General features: G+C 37.4%; 2 protein-coding genes and 1 pseudogene across 8 annotated transcripts; 2 read left to right on the forward strand and 1 right to left on the reverse strand.

Moving 5' to 3' along the window:
• The first annotated feature begins 785 nt into the window (after positions 1–785).
• LOC103951990 (glycosyltransferase 6) lies at positions 786–2,458 on the forward strand. The gene has a single exon (XM_048569921.1). The coding sequence runs from the start codon at positions 865–867 to the stop codon at positions 2,191–2,193; it is 1,329 nt and encodes a 442-aa protein (XP_048425878.1). The 5' UTR covers positions 786–864; the 3' UTR covers positions 2,194–2,458.
• Positions 2,459–4,070: 1,612 nt separating this feature from the next.
• On the reverse strand, positions 4,071–14,890 carry LOC103951989 (BTB/POZ domain-containing protein At1g04390). Of its 7 annotated transcripts, none has more exons than XM_048569801.1 (12): positions 14,625–14,890; positions 14,112–14,238; positions 13,248–13,752; positions 13,014–13,144; positions 12,477–12,910; positions 11,192–12,331; positions 10,062–10,214; positions 8,769–9,196; positions 8,589–8,633; positions 8,301–8,325; positions 4,845–5,069; positions 4,071–4,383 (listed from the first exon to the last, which is right to left on the reverse strand). In XM_048569801.1, the coding sequence occupies exons 1-9, from the start codon at positions 14,735–14,737 to the stop codon at positions 8,590–8,592; spliced, it is 3,075 nt and encodes a 1,024-aa protein (XP_048425758.1). In that variant the 5' UTR covers positions 14,738–14,890; the 3' UTR covers positions 4,071–4,383; positions 4,845–5,069; positions 8,301–8,325; position 8,589. The 7 variants fall into 7 exon arrangements, with proteins under 7 accessions (XP_048425758.1, XP_048425764.1, XP_048425760.1 ...); XM_048569805.1 differs by lacking the exons at positions 4,071–4,383; positions 4,845–5,069; positions 8,301–8,325; positions 8,589–8,633 and adding exons at positions 5,122–6,617; positions 7,168–7,258; positions 7,986–8,077; positions 8,167–8,271 and having other exon boundaries at positions 8,772–9,196; XM_048569804.1 differs by lacking the exons at positions 4,071–4,383; positions 4,845–5,069; positions 8,301–8,325; positions 8,589–8,633 and adding exons at positions 5,122–6,617; positions 7,168–7,258; positions 7,986–8,077; positions 8,167–8,271.
• On the forward strand, positions 5,094–6,145 carry LOC125470558 (annotated as a pseudogene).
• Positions 14,891–17,445: the final 2,555 nt, after the last annotated feature.

A 17,445-nucleotide genomic window follows, 5' to 3' on the forward strand; every position in this document is an offset into this window, starting at 1 on the left:
AACAGATAAAGGGGCATCAAGTTGCCTCGGTGGTCAATTAAAGCAAAGCCGACACTCAAGCGCAAAAAGAGATTGAGCAATTAAGCCAACAAAGTATGTAATTCCATTAATTAATTAATGGATTAGAATACTCCACCCAAGTTTATTCAACTTTAGACTAAAGATTATTAACTCACGAAAGCCAGTAACTGAATTCTTTCCACGTGTTAAGATCGACCTAAAATGAAACTTTATTGTATGGTACTATAACACCGGAACGTGATATGCATTAATAGTCGACCTAATTGACTCTTTACGTAATTTGACACATGAAAAAGTAATTCATTCAAAAGATATTTTACCGGTTCAATTTGTTCATATTCTTGAACGAAAAATTATGGTACGACACTAGAACACAACAAAGTAATTTAAGTTTTAACTAAAACACATATTACTTGATGATGAATGGTAAATTAATACTTGATACAGTAATAATAACCAATTCACGTGTTATAATACATGCATGTTAAAAAAATGCTAAGAAAACTTTCTCAAGAGTGAAACTCTCCTCAAATTCTGTGATATCTCATGTTTTTAGCATAATATTTTATAATGTTAACACGAGAGTTAACGATAAACTCTTAGGTGAGAAAATCCATGAAGACTTGAAAAGTCTCCTTAGAAATTCATATACATGCTATGCCATGTGAGTCTCTATCTTCTAGTAGAAGAGAATAGTTTCTCAATGTGAAGTACTTTAGCACCCAACAAAGACTTTGGTATTAATGCTTCTTCCTACTTACACTCTGCTCTAAGAACAAAACAGATTTAGGCAAGCTGCCACTTCCCAGTTCCCACTACTTTCACTACTCTTTCTCTTAAAAAATGGGTTCCTCAGAATTTTCTCTCTTCCAACCATCACCAAAACGCTCCGTTCTCCACAAAGCCCCTTCCCTAATAGCAGATGGCTTTCTCTTCGTCGGAGGTGCATCGTTGGCTCTCTCTGTTGTCTGGGCTCTCCTCACCTTCATAAACCCCACCACCATAAGCTTCGACAACATCATCACATGGAACGCGGGGCCCTGCGGACCCGACTTGCGCTCCGACCCGCCGGAGCCCACGTTCTACGACGACGAAAATCTCAGCTACGCGTTTGGGGAGCCAGTGAAGGATTGGGACTCCAAGCGCAGAGAGTGGCTGAAGCTCCACCCTTCATTCGCTGCCGGAGCCGCCGTGGACAACAGAGTTCTTCTCGTGACTGGGTCGCAGCCCACAGTGTGCAAAAACCCAGTTGGGGACCACTTGCAGCTGAGGCTCTTCAAGAACAAAGTTGATTACTGTAGGATTCATGGGCTCGACATATTTTACAACAATGTTTTGCTGGATCCCAAGGGTACTGGGTTCTGGGCCAAATATCCGCTTCTGAGAGCTGCTATGTTGGCCCATCCCGAGTCTGAGTGGATCTGGTGGGTCGACTCAGACGCGGTTCTCACCGACATGGAGTTCAAGCTTCCGTTGGAGAAGTACAAAGACCACAACTTGGTCGTGCATGGGTGGTGGAACATGCTGTATGAGCACAAGAGCTGGACGAGCCTCAACGCTGGGGTTTTGTTGATAAGAAACTGTCAGTGGTCACTGAACTTGCTCGATAAGTGGGCCAGCATGGGCCCACAGGGTCCCGATCCCAAAAACTGGGGGAAGATCCAAAAGTCCTTGATCAAGGACAAAGCGTATCCAGGCTCTGACGATCAGTCGGCTCTGATTTATCTCTTGATAAAGGAGAAGTCGAAATGGGCGGATAAGATTTACTTAGAGAGCGAGTACAACTTGCATGGGTACTGGCTGGGGATAGTGGACGGGCTTGATGGGATAAGCAAAGGGTACATGGAGATTGACAGGGAGGTGGATTTGCTGAGGAGGAGGCATGCAGAGAAGGTCAGCTTGTTTTATGGTCAAATGAGAGAAAAGTACATGAGAGAGAACGGGATTTGGAGAGAGAATAAGAGGAGGCCATTTGTGACGCATTTCACAGGGTGTGAGCCCTGCAGTGGAGAGCACAATGGAATGTACACTTGGGAGGCTTGTTGGAATGGGATGCAAAAAGCTTTGAATTTTGCAGATAATCAAGTGCTTCGAAGATTTGGGTTTGTTCATCCAGACCTACTCAATTCTTCTTGGGTTTCTCCTTTGCCATTTGATTTCCCAGATGCTTGAGTTTATTGGTTTTCCTTTGTTTAATTAGTGTGTAATTCTGCAGTTTGTGCCTTTTGCTTTTAATAGAATGTGTAAATATGTAACAAGAGAGCCTCTCTGTGGAGGACTTGAGTACGCCGGCACCGCGCTTTTGGTCTAGGGCATGGCCGGCGGTGTAGGAAAGTCTCTCTCCTCTTGAGTCTGATTGCGCTTCGATGCTCTTATGGATTATGTTGGAAAGTTGGATTTTAAGCAACGTTTTAGATTAAACAGACACATTTCTTGAAATTTAAGCATGTGTTTAGTCTTCATTCCCACCTATATAATTTACAGTAAGTCTTTGATGCTCTTTGTATTAACCTAATATTTCTCTTCTTTCTTTTCTCTTAAAAGACTGAATTTGTGAGTAAAGAATTTTATAGTGTAAATTATGATGAGAATTGTGCCTTCTTGAATTGGTGCCGCAAAACGATTTCCATGATTACAACAAATTAACGATAATGCTAGGAAAACTAAATTTGTAAATCAAATTATGCGTCATCAAGAGGAAATAAGTACGTTAATTAATACTAAAGTAATAATTCAATCATTAACTACCATGTCATTTGGTTTTTAAATTTGCAAATTTAATTTAAAAATTTAGTCTCTTTCGTATTACCCCCAAATTAATAGTCTAATTTGCTCCAAAATGCTTAAAGTATAACTTGCAAGAAAAATGATATAAAACGCAAGCTTCTTTCCTTGTATTTCTCTCATATCAAATAAATCCCACACAAACAACATTCTCATTGAAGAAATTCTTGGGTGCGATCGTCTGTCCGTTCATACAAAACACCCCATATCTCTTGTTTTGGTCCACCTCTTGTGTTTGATAATAATTCGTTATGAACGTCCAGATTGAAGAATATTTCGGATATTTATAATTAAAGGGAAGTGTTATTGGCACTCCAAAAATCTCATTCTACACCTCTCATAAGTGTATTTTTCTTTCCAAATATAGAAAGTTAGAAGTGTAAAATGAGATTTTTAGATTGCCAACAACAATTCCTTAATTAAAAGATAAAAATTAGAAATATAAAGTTGGAAATAGAAAAGTGCGCTTTTCCCATCTTCCAAATTTTGACTATATCTTTTTTCTTCATATAGCGTAGTTGATCATACTACCCATGAAACATGATATTTTGAAGGGCCTTAATTAGTGGAGCTTGACACGCTCGCGTGGCTCGCTTGCATGCTAAGAGTCAAAAGACTACAAAGTTGACGGACCCTATAAATTTCGTTGTCATGCCAGGTCTCCAAACTGGAACAGTCGCCCACCACCAATTCCGTCGCTAAAGCAGCCCTAATTGGTGAGGAAAATGATACTAAGCTCCAACCTCATGTCAAATCCGTGACACATTACCCATTGAAATGCATGCCATGCATAGCCGCTAGGGTTCAACAAGCGAAAGCAACTCATCATATTGCCACCTTCACAAAGGCCCCCAAAGGCATCGAAACCCCAGAGTGTTTTCCATTAGGTCCTAAGGCAGTTCACACTCGAGTTAGACGATAATACAGTATCTCAGAGTAAAGACGATTTATGATTTAGGAGTTGAATAAAATAATCCGGGCATTGTATGTTCTATGATAGTTTTTATTTTTTCTGCCTTTTCCCGAAGGCTGATAATTATTCATAGTTGTTAACTTGACATCAAAGAAGAGTTCAACTCGGTGCTTTATTTATGTCCTAGTTTGCATCCTCTCTCAAACCTTAAAAGGCGAAGAGTCCTACACTCTGGGGTCCTAAATTGACAACTACTCCTTAACTACATTTTCCACTCCACTCATGTATTAACCCAACCCTGACACACCAGTTATGCAGTTCAACAATGTTGCAATGAAACTTCAATGCATTGTTAAATACTAACCAAATCCACCCTTTCTTGTTAATGAACTATAACTTTTATTGCACAAATTAGGGCACAAAATGTGGTAATAAAAGCACAAACCCTACCATAGCAGGGTCTTCCCCACGCAATGAACACAAATTGTATAAGACAATATGCAGATTGAATACACAAACTCAAAGCCAACCATACTTGCTGGAGTCGGTGAGGATCAACACGTTCTTTAACCTTACCTCAAAGACATAGCCCAACCTATGAATTAGGTGTGCACCAGAAAACTTAAAAAGTTGGGTGGCGGATGTACCTTCAGTCAGTCTGGTACCTGATATACAGAAGAAATTTTTTAGTGTGCCAAAAATACGCCGCTACACCAAGTGTCATAAATCATAATACAATTGGTTGGAATATTTTTTTTCTTCAAGTTTCCAACCAATTTTATAATTTTGGTGTTCCTGTTTCTGACATACTAAGAAATCTCTCGGTATGTGCTTATGTTAAATGGGTACTAATGTATACTTTTTAGTTGTACCTGTTTAATTGGTTATATTGAAGTCACCTAAATTGAGCTTTCTCATCACATAATGCTTGTACCTAGTAATTTGGATTTACCTCTACTTTGGGTAAATCGAGCAAGATTGTCATTCGAAATTCGATTCCTCGGCGTTCAAGAAATGATGCTACTAAAGTAGTTTTCGGGTACAAAAACAGTCTGCTATGTAAGTACTTAAAATTTTAAGCTTTGCACAGATAAGCAAACACTAAGGCACAGAGACACCCTTGTACCTTTCTTGGAGATGGGTTCACCAAAGTACGCTCCACCTAGACGCTTAGTTCTCCACGGTTTTATTGCTCGCGGGTTCCTATTTGCCGCAGGAGCGGCATTGGCTCTGTCCTTGGGTTAGGCTCTCCTCCCGGACACAAACTTCGACAAAACCATCACCTGGAGCAAACTTGCCCACGGCCTTGATTCAGGATATGACCCAGCTGAGCCTACATTCTATGATGATTCAAACTTCAGCTACTTGATTGGGCTAACCTGTGGAAGACTGGGATGAGAAGCGCAAGAAGTGGCTGCTGCATCACTGTCCTTTCTCCGCTAGTGTAAGTGATCGGGTTCTTCTTGTGATGGGGTCTCAGAGCACAGCATGCAGTAACCCAGTTGGTGATCATTTGCTGCTTCGGTTTTTCAAGAACAAAGTAGACTATTGCAGACTCCACGGCTATGAAATCTTCTACAACAATCTGGCATTCCATCCAAAAGTGACTGGCGCCTGGGCCAAATTACCAACTCTCCGTGCTGCCATGCTGGCTCATCCTGAGGCGGAGTGGATGTGGTGGGTGGACTCAAATGCGATTGTCACAGACATGGACTTCAATCTCCCACTAGAGAGATACAAAAATCACAACCTAGTTGTGCATGGGTGGTGGCATGAGATATATGACAAGCACAGCTGGATGAGTATCAACACCGGAGTGTTCCTGATACGCAACTGCCAGTGGTCCATGAACCTCATAGAGGCATGGATCACCATAGGGCCACAGACCCCAGACTACGAAAGATGGGCGCAGATGCAAAATTCATTGATCAAAGGCAAGCAAATTTCAAATTCAGATGATCAATCGGGTCTGATTTATCTTCTAATAACACAGCAAGAAAGATGGGCAAACAAGACTTACGTGGAAGATGATTACCACCAACACGGATACTGGTTGTTAATAGTGGATGGTCTTGACACCATTACCAAACGATACATGGAGATCGAAAGAGAGGTGGACATGTTAAGGAGGAGACATGCGGAGAAAGTGAGCCAGTTCTATGGAACTATGAGAGACCAACATGTGAAGGATAAGGGATACTGGGAAGATGATCTCAGAAGGCCTTTTACCACGCACTTCACTGGGTGTCAACCATGCAACGGGCACACAGCTCTGCCTACACTTGGGAAGCTTGTTGGAATGGGATGCAGAGGGCTTTAAATTTTGCAGATAATCAAGTTCTTGGAAGATTTGGCTTTGTGCATCCAGACCTGCTCAACTCCTCATTTGTGTCTCCCCTGCCATTTGATTTCCTGGCTGCTGACTGATTGTTTGCCCATTCTGCAATTTGTACTCTTGCCATATTTTCAAGTTAGTACGGCATCAGGCCAGGTTCAGTCCTACTTCTTCCTCTTTCCTATATTTTCTTCCTTCGCTCCTGTCATGATGGTGAAGACTTCCCTTCCCAAAGTTTTTCCATTCCATTAGGATCAATCTGTACGCCATCTGTTTTCCATTCCCCACCCTGACTATGAAGCACAGATATGGGAGATTTGGGAGCACGGGGGATATGCGAGCGTCAAAAATCAAAGAACTTTATCAAACTGGATCTAATGCTTTAAATGAAAGCATAAGGAGCAACCCCAAACCAACCAGGCTCCTTGCTTAGTGACGGTCATGGGAGAAATGTCTACCGTACGCAGCTATACCCTTGCTTTGCAAAGAGGCTGTTTCCACAACAAACCCCTGACCTTTTGGTGACAAAGGAGTTGACTTTCCATTGCGCCAAGGCTTGCCCTCCTTTAAAAGCATAAAACAATTAAAATCAATGTTACAAAAGAATTATCAAAGCTCTTTCACTATATCAACTGATGAAAAACTGAGCGATTAACCTATTCATTTTCTCACACACAAAATTAGAGTTTGTCATCTTAATAGTAGAGTAACTCTGAGACCTATGTCAACATTAATGTGAGGATTACCATTGATTTCAAAGTAACTTGGCCTGGAATTATGAAGACCCTCGTTTTTCAATCATAAAGACAGTGAAACCGGGATTAAAAATCAGAATATTTATGTGGGATAATAACTAGAGATATGGATAAATTGTCAACATTGTTTACCAATTTTAATAGTGATTTGTGTTTAAAATAATTAGCTTGTTCTAGTTTTTTTTAAACTAAGTAATTGAATATGTATTTTAATGCGTTTCTCTATATTATGTCCTAGAAAATAGATAACAAAATGACCAAGACAATTTTCATTTCAAAACCTCCAAAATCTACATTTCAATAAAAATCACCTAATGAAACAGTTCTAAAACAGTGTTATTGAGATTGTGAGCTTCAACCTGCCAAGAAATGATAGTCATGATTCTGATTCCGGAGAGCTGCAATCCTACTCGAGCTACGCTAATTTCACTTCAAAAGCAGTGATGACACCTGCAGGAAAGAGAGCTCTAATGACAATGTATCACATGCACACTGTGCATACAATATTGCTGAAAAGCTGGACAGTTACAAAGCAGAATTTTATCAAACCAAATCTGATTTTATAATGCGGCAAAAGATTGAAAAACTAACACCAGATAGTTGACAATGAGTGTAATGACAAGTAAAATCAATGCTATAAGAGAATTAGAAATCTCAACAACGATCTTCGTCATATCATTAACTGATGAAAACTAAATGTCTTAACCTTTTCAATTGCAACTACAAAATTAAGTTTGTCATCAAAGTAGTGGGACTCTGTGTCAGCACTAAAGTGAGGATCACCATTGACATCGAATGAATTAATTAAACCTCATTTTTGAAGAGCGTTGAGCAGGAAGGAAAAATCAGAACGTTTATGTGGGATAACTAAAAATACGGACAAATTGTCAAGAATATGTACCAATTTTAACAGTGTTTACTACTTAAAATAATTACCTTGTTCTAGTAGATATTCAAGTGAACTAATTGAAATTTGAATCTGTGTTTTAATGGATTTGTCTATGTTATATTATCAAAACAAGATTGAGGGTTTTCAGTTGTAATAACTCACAGATTACTTGAAATAAATTGACCAAGATAGTTTGCGTTTTTTCAAAAGCTCTAAAATCTACATCTCTACAAATACCCTCCAAAAATCAAAAATACAACAGAAGTGTTACTAAGATTGAGCTTCAACCTGCCAAAAAATGATGGTCAGGAATCTGGATTCCTGAGAGCTGCAATTTGACTCGAGCTAAACTAATTTCCCTTCAAGAGCAATGATAATGCCTGCATGAAAGGAAGGTGGAAGATCATTATTGTTTCTCATAACTGTTCTCCAGTAATTATCTGTTTTGCATGAAAGAGAAAATACTGAACTTGGAAGAGCGACTGGAAAATAATCACGGCTGAATGGTGAAGTTCCTACTATGGAGATCCATCCTCTACAGCCACGCTTCTTCCCTAGTGCAAAGGAACAACCTCTGCGTTGTAGATGGTAGACTGTTAATTTTAGGCATTTTGTCAACTCTGCTAGCCTGCTCGAGATATATGCATTAGTAACAGAGAAATGTGGAGGAGTAAACATGCTAGGTGACATGCTGACATTATGAAACACAAAGCAATACATTTGAAGGATTCAAAATACCGTTTTACTTTGACCCTAATTTGGCTGAGACAAAAGAAAGAAATATCTACAACTGTTCTCTGACTATCGCCATCCCCCTCCCCAGCACTCCTCCCCACATATGAACATACAAAACAAAGAAAAATAAAACTGTACAACTCAAGCAGCCAATACCTTACGTCAAAAAGAGACGGTGCCCATGCTCTAAATCTACAAAATCTTTTTTGAAAAGAGAGCATCAGAAAATTGGCAGAATTAGCATTTGGTTGCAAAACAAACTCTCCAAAAGTAGTCTAGTTCACATTTTCATATATTTTCAATCATCTACGTAGAAATAAAATCAACATTGATTACCACCCTGTTGAGAGAGATGAACAGAGGCTACACGAATCATCTCAACCAGCACTTCATCAAGTGCGTCAAGTTCACCAGAATCACACAGTTGGCGATATAAAGGGGCTGCATAAGTTGCTGCAACTTCGGCCAACTTCCACAGAGAAAAATTGGCAGCAATTTGAAGTATCTTAATAGACAACTCTTTGGCAGAACCGAGAGTTGATATGATCACATCGAAGCATGCTGTTTGAATATCTTCCATGAGCCAGAACTCAGAAAGCCAACAGAGCTCTACATATGGCTGCAGCTCATGTAACTTTTCTTCGGTGTCCATATTATCCCATAAACATCCAGAGGGTGGCTTTGGCAGCGTACCACAATAGAAGCAGTTGACTAGTTTAACCATTGCTTCCCAACTAATAGAGCTCTTTATGGTTTGTGAATGGCTGCAAGTGTAAAAAAAACATTTAAGGGAGAGTATCATTCTGATATATTGCAACAAGTATGCAAAAGAAAAACCGATAAAAAGAAAAGGATATGTTATACTTACGATAGAAGTGATTGAATAAACTAGCATCCAAAATGCCAAAATTTGCAAAGTAAATCAATGATAATTGCACTTCAGATGTGAAACTAATTTATAAAGAATCAAAAACCAAGGCATCACCTTTGCACCATCCCACCCAAACCGTGACAGAATGTACAAAGTAAAAACAAGCACCGCCACTGATGTTGTTGCACTTAAATACCCAGATATGCAAACGCAAAAGAAGGCCAATGTCTCCCATAATAAGAGTAAACAGTAGCCACAGAATCTGGTTAACATCATACTTCTCATCTTCAAACTATTTGCTTTAACAAAGATAACAAATCATTTTTTATTATTTCCTATTGACTACCTTTCCTTCCTTGAGAAAAAGGTAACAGGATAAGCCTGACAATCTATAAACAGTTTCAATGAAAAGATGGTTAACATTTAATAGCATGCTATCTAACAACATTTAAAATTGTTTGAAGCAATGGAAGTTCATTATGGATGCGTATACCAATATGAACAATTTGACATGCGACACCAATTATAATACCACCGCATTTTTATTACAAGAGCATCACATCCCAAAAAAGATGACAATAACTGCTGGAAATCACTTTTACCATAAGCCAATTTGAGGAACCACTTTTCAAAACCTCTTCATACAAGTTAACAATATAAATTTTGCAGTACATTAAATAAACTATACAGTTTATTGCTTTCAATAAGAGGATGTGTGTATATCTATGTTGTGTATATAGAAAGAGAATTGCAAGCACCTCTCTTGCATTCCTGACTGTAACAAGGCCCGCAAATAATCACAACTTGATGACAATATAACTTTGTGAATGTGCATATGTGGCACCAAGCGAGAGCAAATACCACATGTCCAGCCCAAAAGCTCAGTTGTCTTAGCTTCTAAGATGACATCTCTGAAACCGAAACCAAAACCAAACAAATATTACTAACATGAATTGGAAATTTGGAAAACCAACTAGTAGCATGAAGTTGGAATGCAAAATATGTGAACTACTAAAAACTTGTTTATAATCCAGTCAATCATAATATACATGAAAATCCTCAACCCAATAAGAGAACCTTTAGACGGGACTTGGAAAAATAATGCCGATGTTGGGTAATCTAAAACCATTCAAAATACTCTACAGATCGTTTATTAATTCCTTGTATATAGGTATATATACACACATGTACATTTTCTTTCTGTTTTTCAGAGTAAGGATGAGACTACCATTGTTTAATCAGCATTACCTTAAAGGTCCTTGCTACTTACTCCCGGTTCCAGGTGGAACTCTTTTCCACTTGTGTAAATTCTCTCTTTTATATAAAATTCTTTTGTTTCTTCTCAAAATAAAAAAAAAAGAGTAAGGATGAGAGACGATTGAGTTAAGGAGGAAAAGAGTGAGAGCAGATAAAAATCATTGCAACTAAATACCATTTCAAACTGTTTCAAGTTAAAACCACCATCTATATTCTCCCCCCCTACTCACTGACATCTCTCATCTCCTTCTCCCCTCTCCCAACACAAAACCAACTTTACCATACAGGCCTTTAGCTTCTTAGAATGTGTATTGACAGTCTGTAGTGATATTTCAATCAATAAATATGCATACACAATAGAGCAACTGAAATGTTTAACTGGCTTGACTGCACAGTTTCCCCTGTATTGTCAAACCAATACAGCCTTATATTTAGATAACAACATCAAGATATACTGAGATTCCGATATGAACCACAGTAAATGCACTCTTTCTAACGGAGACACAAATGTGAAACAAACTACATATACAAAGGGGTTAAAATTGTTGTGTGAATGTGATGCAGCAAAACACAGATATTAAAGTAGGAAAGTGATGCAGCCAAAAATAGATATTAAAGTAGGAAACCATACGAGAAATGACACCCAGACGGATGAAGAGCCGCACTAAGATCAAGGCTGGGGTGAGCAGAGCCCCACTTGGGACGTTTCCTATAAAGCATCCGTAACAAAGACACTAGATTACAACGTTTGGCAAGAGTCCTCAACTTCTTTACAAGTTCTTGTCCTGCTTGTAGATATCCCAAGTAGATATATTCCAACAACACAACCAACGCTTGGTGATCAACATGAGCAGATAACCTTATGTCTTTACAGAACTTTTTACAAATTTCCATAGAGCATGTCACCGAAGATTCCTCACATGTTACCTCGCTGGGAAGCAGCAGTTCAGAAGGCAACAATGACGGACATTGAGTTGCAAGCACAACACCATGGACCCTCAAACACTCTCCATTTGCAAGAATGAGTTGTATATCAGCATAATCCTTCTCAGTAAGTGCCTTGCCAATTTTTTTCCCAAGTTTATTTGGAAAACCATAATATCCAAAATAACTAAGAACATATGCAGCATAACATTGCACTCCAGGAGTACAACTGTTGTTACAGATATCCTGAAGTTCACTAACAAGTTGACCTTCTATATTTCTCATCTCACCAGAAGTTTTGTCTAGGTTATTTCCTAAGCATCCCCAATGCTGTATCCACTCAGCCAGCCCCCACAAACTGTAAAACAAAAGAATGTCTTTGCCTTCCCAGTCTTCTGCAGAAACCCAACAGCAAATCCTCTCATGGAATGGATTATGCAGATGAGGAGCAAAGCTTGATCTTTCTAAATGGAAATTATTAGTTAAGCACCACCTGATAAAAGCCAATAATGTTTTTACACATTTTTTACCCCAGACTTGGTACTGTGGCAAAGCTGAATAGCATGCTAATCCCATTAAATAAACAATAATTTGGAGTTTATCTGGAACTCCAAAATAATTCCCAGATGACAAATTATTTAGGAAACGCAGTAAGGTTTTCAAATATTCCCCTCCATCTAGTCCTAGTATTTCGGACAATATGAATCTGGTCTTGGACGCAATGTATTTGCAGGGTGAATAAATCATCATTGAAACTGCCCTTGTAGCCGATTCACGTCTGAAGGCACCAGCAATATCATTTTCATATATTTTATGCCACTTTTGAATTGCATCAACAAAGGTCAAACTGTCAGAGAATACAAAGAATGCAAAATCAGAAAATTAACAACCATATATAAGACATTAACTAAAATGGTACCTGCAGGATGACAAATTCTTTTTAATTAAAAGTCTGGAAAATGAGTAGGGTTTTTTTTCAGGATGAGACTTACCATGCACATGTGATGAGGATGTTAATATAGATTTCCCTTTCAGGGTTGAAATCCTCCCCACAATGTATTGCAAGCCATCCGAGAATATCCCAGATATAACTCCTCAGAACAAGAAGATAATTGGCATTGAGACCCTCCTTGGCAATAACCATTTGCTCATCCAATGACATGGAACATTTGTATGGTTGGTTGTGAAAATTTTCAAGGAGAAGATCAAGAAGGATTTTGTCAATCCCTTGTTTCCACATATAAATGTGATGCTCCCCTTCCCAACGAGTTATCAGAGCCAAACGACATGCCTCCTCTAGCAAAGACATCTGGTCATTGCTGACCTTTCTAGAATGTGAGTTCCACTCACTCATTCCAGAAATTATGACTTTGATGATAGGTTTGCAACCTAAGCTCATCATTTGTACGCATATTTCTTCATTTATCTGAAACAAAAACCGTTGAAAGACAATAGAGTTAAAACATTGTTATGACCCTTTAACTATTGCAACAGGATATCTTATAAGGAGACCAAGATAGAACTAACACCACTAGGCACTGGGCTAACTTGAATCCTTCAATGCGAACTGAGTGTGGATGAAAGTTGTCCATGCATTGCAACATCTGTCCGAGGACCTCTCCACTTTCCAATACTTTTTTGGCCCCAATACCACATAAAGCTGAAAAAAGTAACAGAAGCTTAATCCAAACAGTCTATAGAATATAAGCTAATAAATAAAATTTAAACATAAAAATTACTTTTCATGATTAAAAGTTTAATACCTAAAGAAGAATACAACTTCAAAACTGCAACTTTTTCATCAATATCTAGCTTTAACATTTCATTTAAGCCATTCATCAGTTTAGTATCACTCCAAACAGAAAACCTGGATGACGGCCACCACCATAGTATTGTACTCAAAAGTAGAGCCATCTGTTGGAAATATTTCAATGTCTTTGTACATCCAGGAAAAAACCGTAAGTTACTGACAACTTGAGATACACTTTCTGTTTTCCTAAGAATTTCCCAAACTTCTTTCTCACTCTTGGTACTGAGGTTTGAAAGAATAAGATTCAATGCTGTGGCAGATAAAATAGCAACTTCTGTTTGGTGCGAAGATAACAAAGATGACAAAGGATTAACAAGCTCTAACACATAAAGCTGCAGTACTGATTTGGGGAAAATACTGACTAATTTTACTGTCACATCCGCTGCCATCCTCAACATGGATCCATTGTCAGATTGAAGCATCCAAACCAATGCGCCAACAATGTCAGCAACTGAAGCCTGAAAATCGATGGAAACAATGATGAGAATATGTATAAGTGCAATCAGATACAGCTCAAAACTGATACAAATTACGATGTGGCTCTATAGAATTTAAGAAACATAATGTATCCTCCAAAAACTTGGTAAGGAAACAGAATTTTCAAGAGATAGCGCACCCGTCACCACCAATACAGTACCTTCCACTCAACTTGTTTTCTCCAAAATTTTCTTACCAGGGCTTCGATATTCCATCTCTAATAATGTGATACGAATAAAATTGATGATCAAACTAAATACAACAGCCAGCATGAATTGAACAAATAAAAGACTAAATCGTTTGCTCCTTGGAGATTTTAAAAAGATGGATATTATTATACCTTCACAAGTGGATGGTGCCGCGTATCCCCAGAAACAGAATCGAGAAATGAAGCTATTGACTGGAGCACATGTCTTTGTATCTCCATATCGACACACTGCCATTTTTTCACCTTGTCGTGATTAATTCTGCAAGACACAAGCCAGGTCAGGAAGAACATTCTACTGCTTAGTCAATTAGCTATAAGAATCAACACATTAACATTGTAATTCCCCGATCAACACGATTTTACGCTTTGGACTCAAATGCCTCACATCCAATTTAAAACAAAATATTAAATTTCTGGGCTCTCCTAGTTTATGAGCTCTTATCTTGTGCATGCTTCCCTTCCCTAGTTGTAAGTTGGAAGTTGGAAGTGGGTTTTTTAAGGGGAAAATTCTACCAATGATTCCTAACACTTGCAATCAAATCCAAAATCCAAAAACCAAAATCTTGATTCCAGCCAAATCAAGAAATGGTTGAACTTCCATAGAAAACCCTAGAGAGAGAAAAATTTGAAGGATAGGAGACCGACCTGGTGCCGAGGTTGAGAGCATGATTGAGACGCTGATGGAGGGTGCAGGTGTGACCGGTGAGGCCCTTATTACTATTGTCTGCGGTTCCCTGCTTTGAAATTGAAGGTCTCATCTTTCCTTCCTCTCTGAGTGCTGGCTCTTCGTCTACGTCAAATTTCAGATAAAGCTAGCTTTGGTTTGATGATGCCCAATTGGAATTTGGATCCTCAAATGTTTCTGGAATTGCCGCTACCGCCATGGCCAGAAACCTTCCCCATTTTTTTTTTTTTTAAGCAATATTATTTCCCCAATTAAAATCTAAAATTTAATTACCACTGATCTCTTCATTTTAATCAAAAATTGTTCTTCAATTTTAACCCAATTAAATTAATGGTTTCTCAACTTTAAACTAATTGTAACAATGATCATTCCAATATAATTCATTTTGATAAAATTTTGATGAAATTTACGAAAATGATCATATATACACGTTTTGATGAGTTAAGTGACTCCAATTGTAGCAATAGTCCTTCTAACATAACTTATTTTGGCAAAATTCTAACGAAGTTGACAAAAAATTAATCAAATTTAAAATCTTTTAATCATCTGATGATGATCCAATAAATGGACAACTGATGATGCATATTATATTCATTTAAACACCATAATTTTGACAATGTTAATTAAACGATTCCATGAATATGTTATTTAGTATTCACTTTGTCAATTTGAACAATTTGAATTATGAAACTTACATGCTAGATAACGTAAGTATTATATGTACATTCACTCGTCAGAAGAATGCACGTACTATCATAAAATAAGATGCATTTAATTAAGAAGAAATAATTCACCAAGATTATGGGAAATGATTTTCATTGAAGCACAGAAGACAATTGTCCTACGAAATGATTTGGCGTCCCCTAGAAAATATTACTGTTCTAGACGTGCACTCGTAATAGCAAGGTTAAGACGAAGCCAAACCAAGGCCAAAACATAGGTTAATCTGCAGGGGTCAAAACAAAATAGTCAGTCACTTGTACACCCAACAAGGCATATTGTAAAAATAGAACTGTTGACTCCGAATTCTTTTCGCATTATGTAATTAAATTTTACTCTTAACAATATTAACGTTAACGTGAATTTTAAAAAAATACGCTGCTTGAAAATAATATCACGAAAAATAAAGAAACAAAAAATACACCGTCATCTAGGGTCCTATAAATAGAAGAGGAAGCCTTCCTACTTCTGTCGAAGGATTACATACTAGTGATGTGGGTCTCCGTAAATAAATAAAATACACCAATCCAATTTACCATCCATCACCAACTCCACAAACTTATCATTGGGATAAAAAACACCAATAAACCTCATCCATAATAAGGAAGTCCAACCATGGACGAAGACAACATATGTCTACTTAGGGCAGCAACTCCCACTCAACTTTTTTTATTTCCACAAAACTATAAGTCAAGTCTCAATTCAAAACTCAACTCAAAATATCCTCTGACGCTTCCGAATTATGTAATTTTTCCATTAACTAACGATTTATAATTTTACCGTTCAAAACACCAGTTACCCAAAATCATGTTGTACAATAAAATAATAACATTGTACCAAAATTTTAATTTAATTTTGAAAGGTAATTTTTCCATTAACTAATGATTTATAATTTTACTGTTCAAAACACCAATTACCCAAAATCATATTGTACAATAAAATAATAACATTGTATCAAAATTTTAATTTAATTTCCTCATTCGAAATAGCCCCCACTAAAAATATATTTCTAGCTTCGTCCATGAGTTCAACCCATATTTTACGTCGTCAAATTGTTTCCAAAGTATCAATATTGTGGAACGTTTTATATTCTATTTACAAAATTTTATTTATATACGGTAGGAAAACAATTTCATTCATGGTCTTGGTTAATGTAGGTTATAAAAAATTGTCCAAGATCTTTATCAAAAGAATGGTGTTATTCTCACCCCAGTGTCTTATCCTCCCACTCACTTTTTAATAAAATTTTTAATTACAAATTTACTTATTTGTAAAATGACCGATAAAGACTTTATATAAATATAGCTCTCTGTTCACAAACTATTTATCTATCCTTAAACCCTCACCTAATAAAATTCCAATGCTACTCAACTTGAAATCGCTCTGATTCCACACTATTTTCTATATTTTCTGCAAATTAATTCTCATAAAAATCTTGAAGACGAAGACGAACCCAAAAACCAGGCAACCAGAGTTTGCTTCTTCTCTGCTTTCTTCGGCTACTCTCCAGTTCAAATTTAATGTTTTTGTTTTGGTTGGATGTTTCAACAATGGATGTCAGCATGAATTGATATGTAATTTGAACTTGTTGCTTATGTATAGATGCTGATATTTACACAAGTGTGGAAGAAGAACTGAGGAAGGGTATTCTATAAAAAGATATCGAGTTTGATCAGTAGAAAAAAAAAAAAAAAATGGTACAAAGTCTGTCACTGAGCTCTCTAAAATTATTTCTTACTGGTGCAATAATTTTAGAGACAAGCTCAGAGCGGAACGAGAGTGCTAACGAGGATATTTTAGGAATAAAAATGGGTGAAGAAAGAACATTTTAATTTTTTCATTTTTTATAGTGGATGAGATTATAATGTAGGTGGAGAAATGAGATAATGGGATGGGTCTAGTAAACGTCTACCAAAAATATTCATATCCAATCTTGGACAATTTCATCCTCTTCAAAATTTCATTTCTTTAGCCTTTTGTTTTTCTTTCCCTTTTAGTCCAAAATCATGCTCAGAAAGGGAAGGAAAAATTAAGAGCCTTCATGCATTAAAAAAAAAATTA

This window comes from the organism of the source record quoted next, unplaced genomic scaffold, assembly GCF_019419815.1.
Source record: "Pyrus x bretschneideri cultivar Hongxiangsu unplaced genomic scaffold, Pyrus_bretschneideri_v1 Contig50, whole genome shotgun sequence".
Lineage (NCBI taxonomy): Eukaryota > Viridiplantae > Streptophyta > Magnoliopsida > Rosales > Rosaceae > Pyrus > Pyrus x bretschneideri.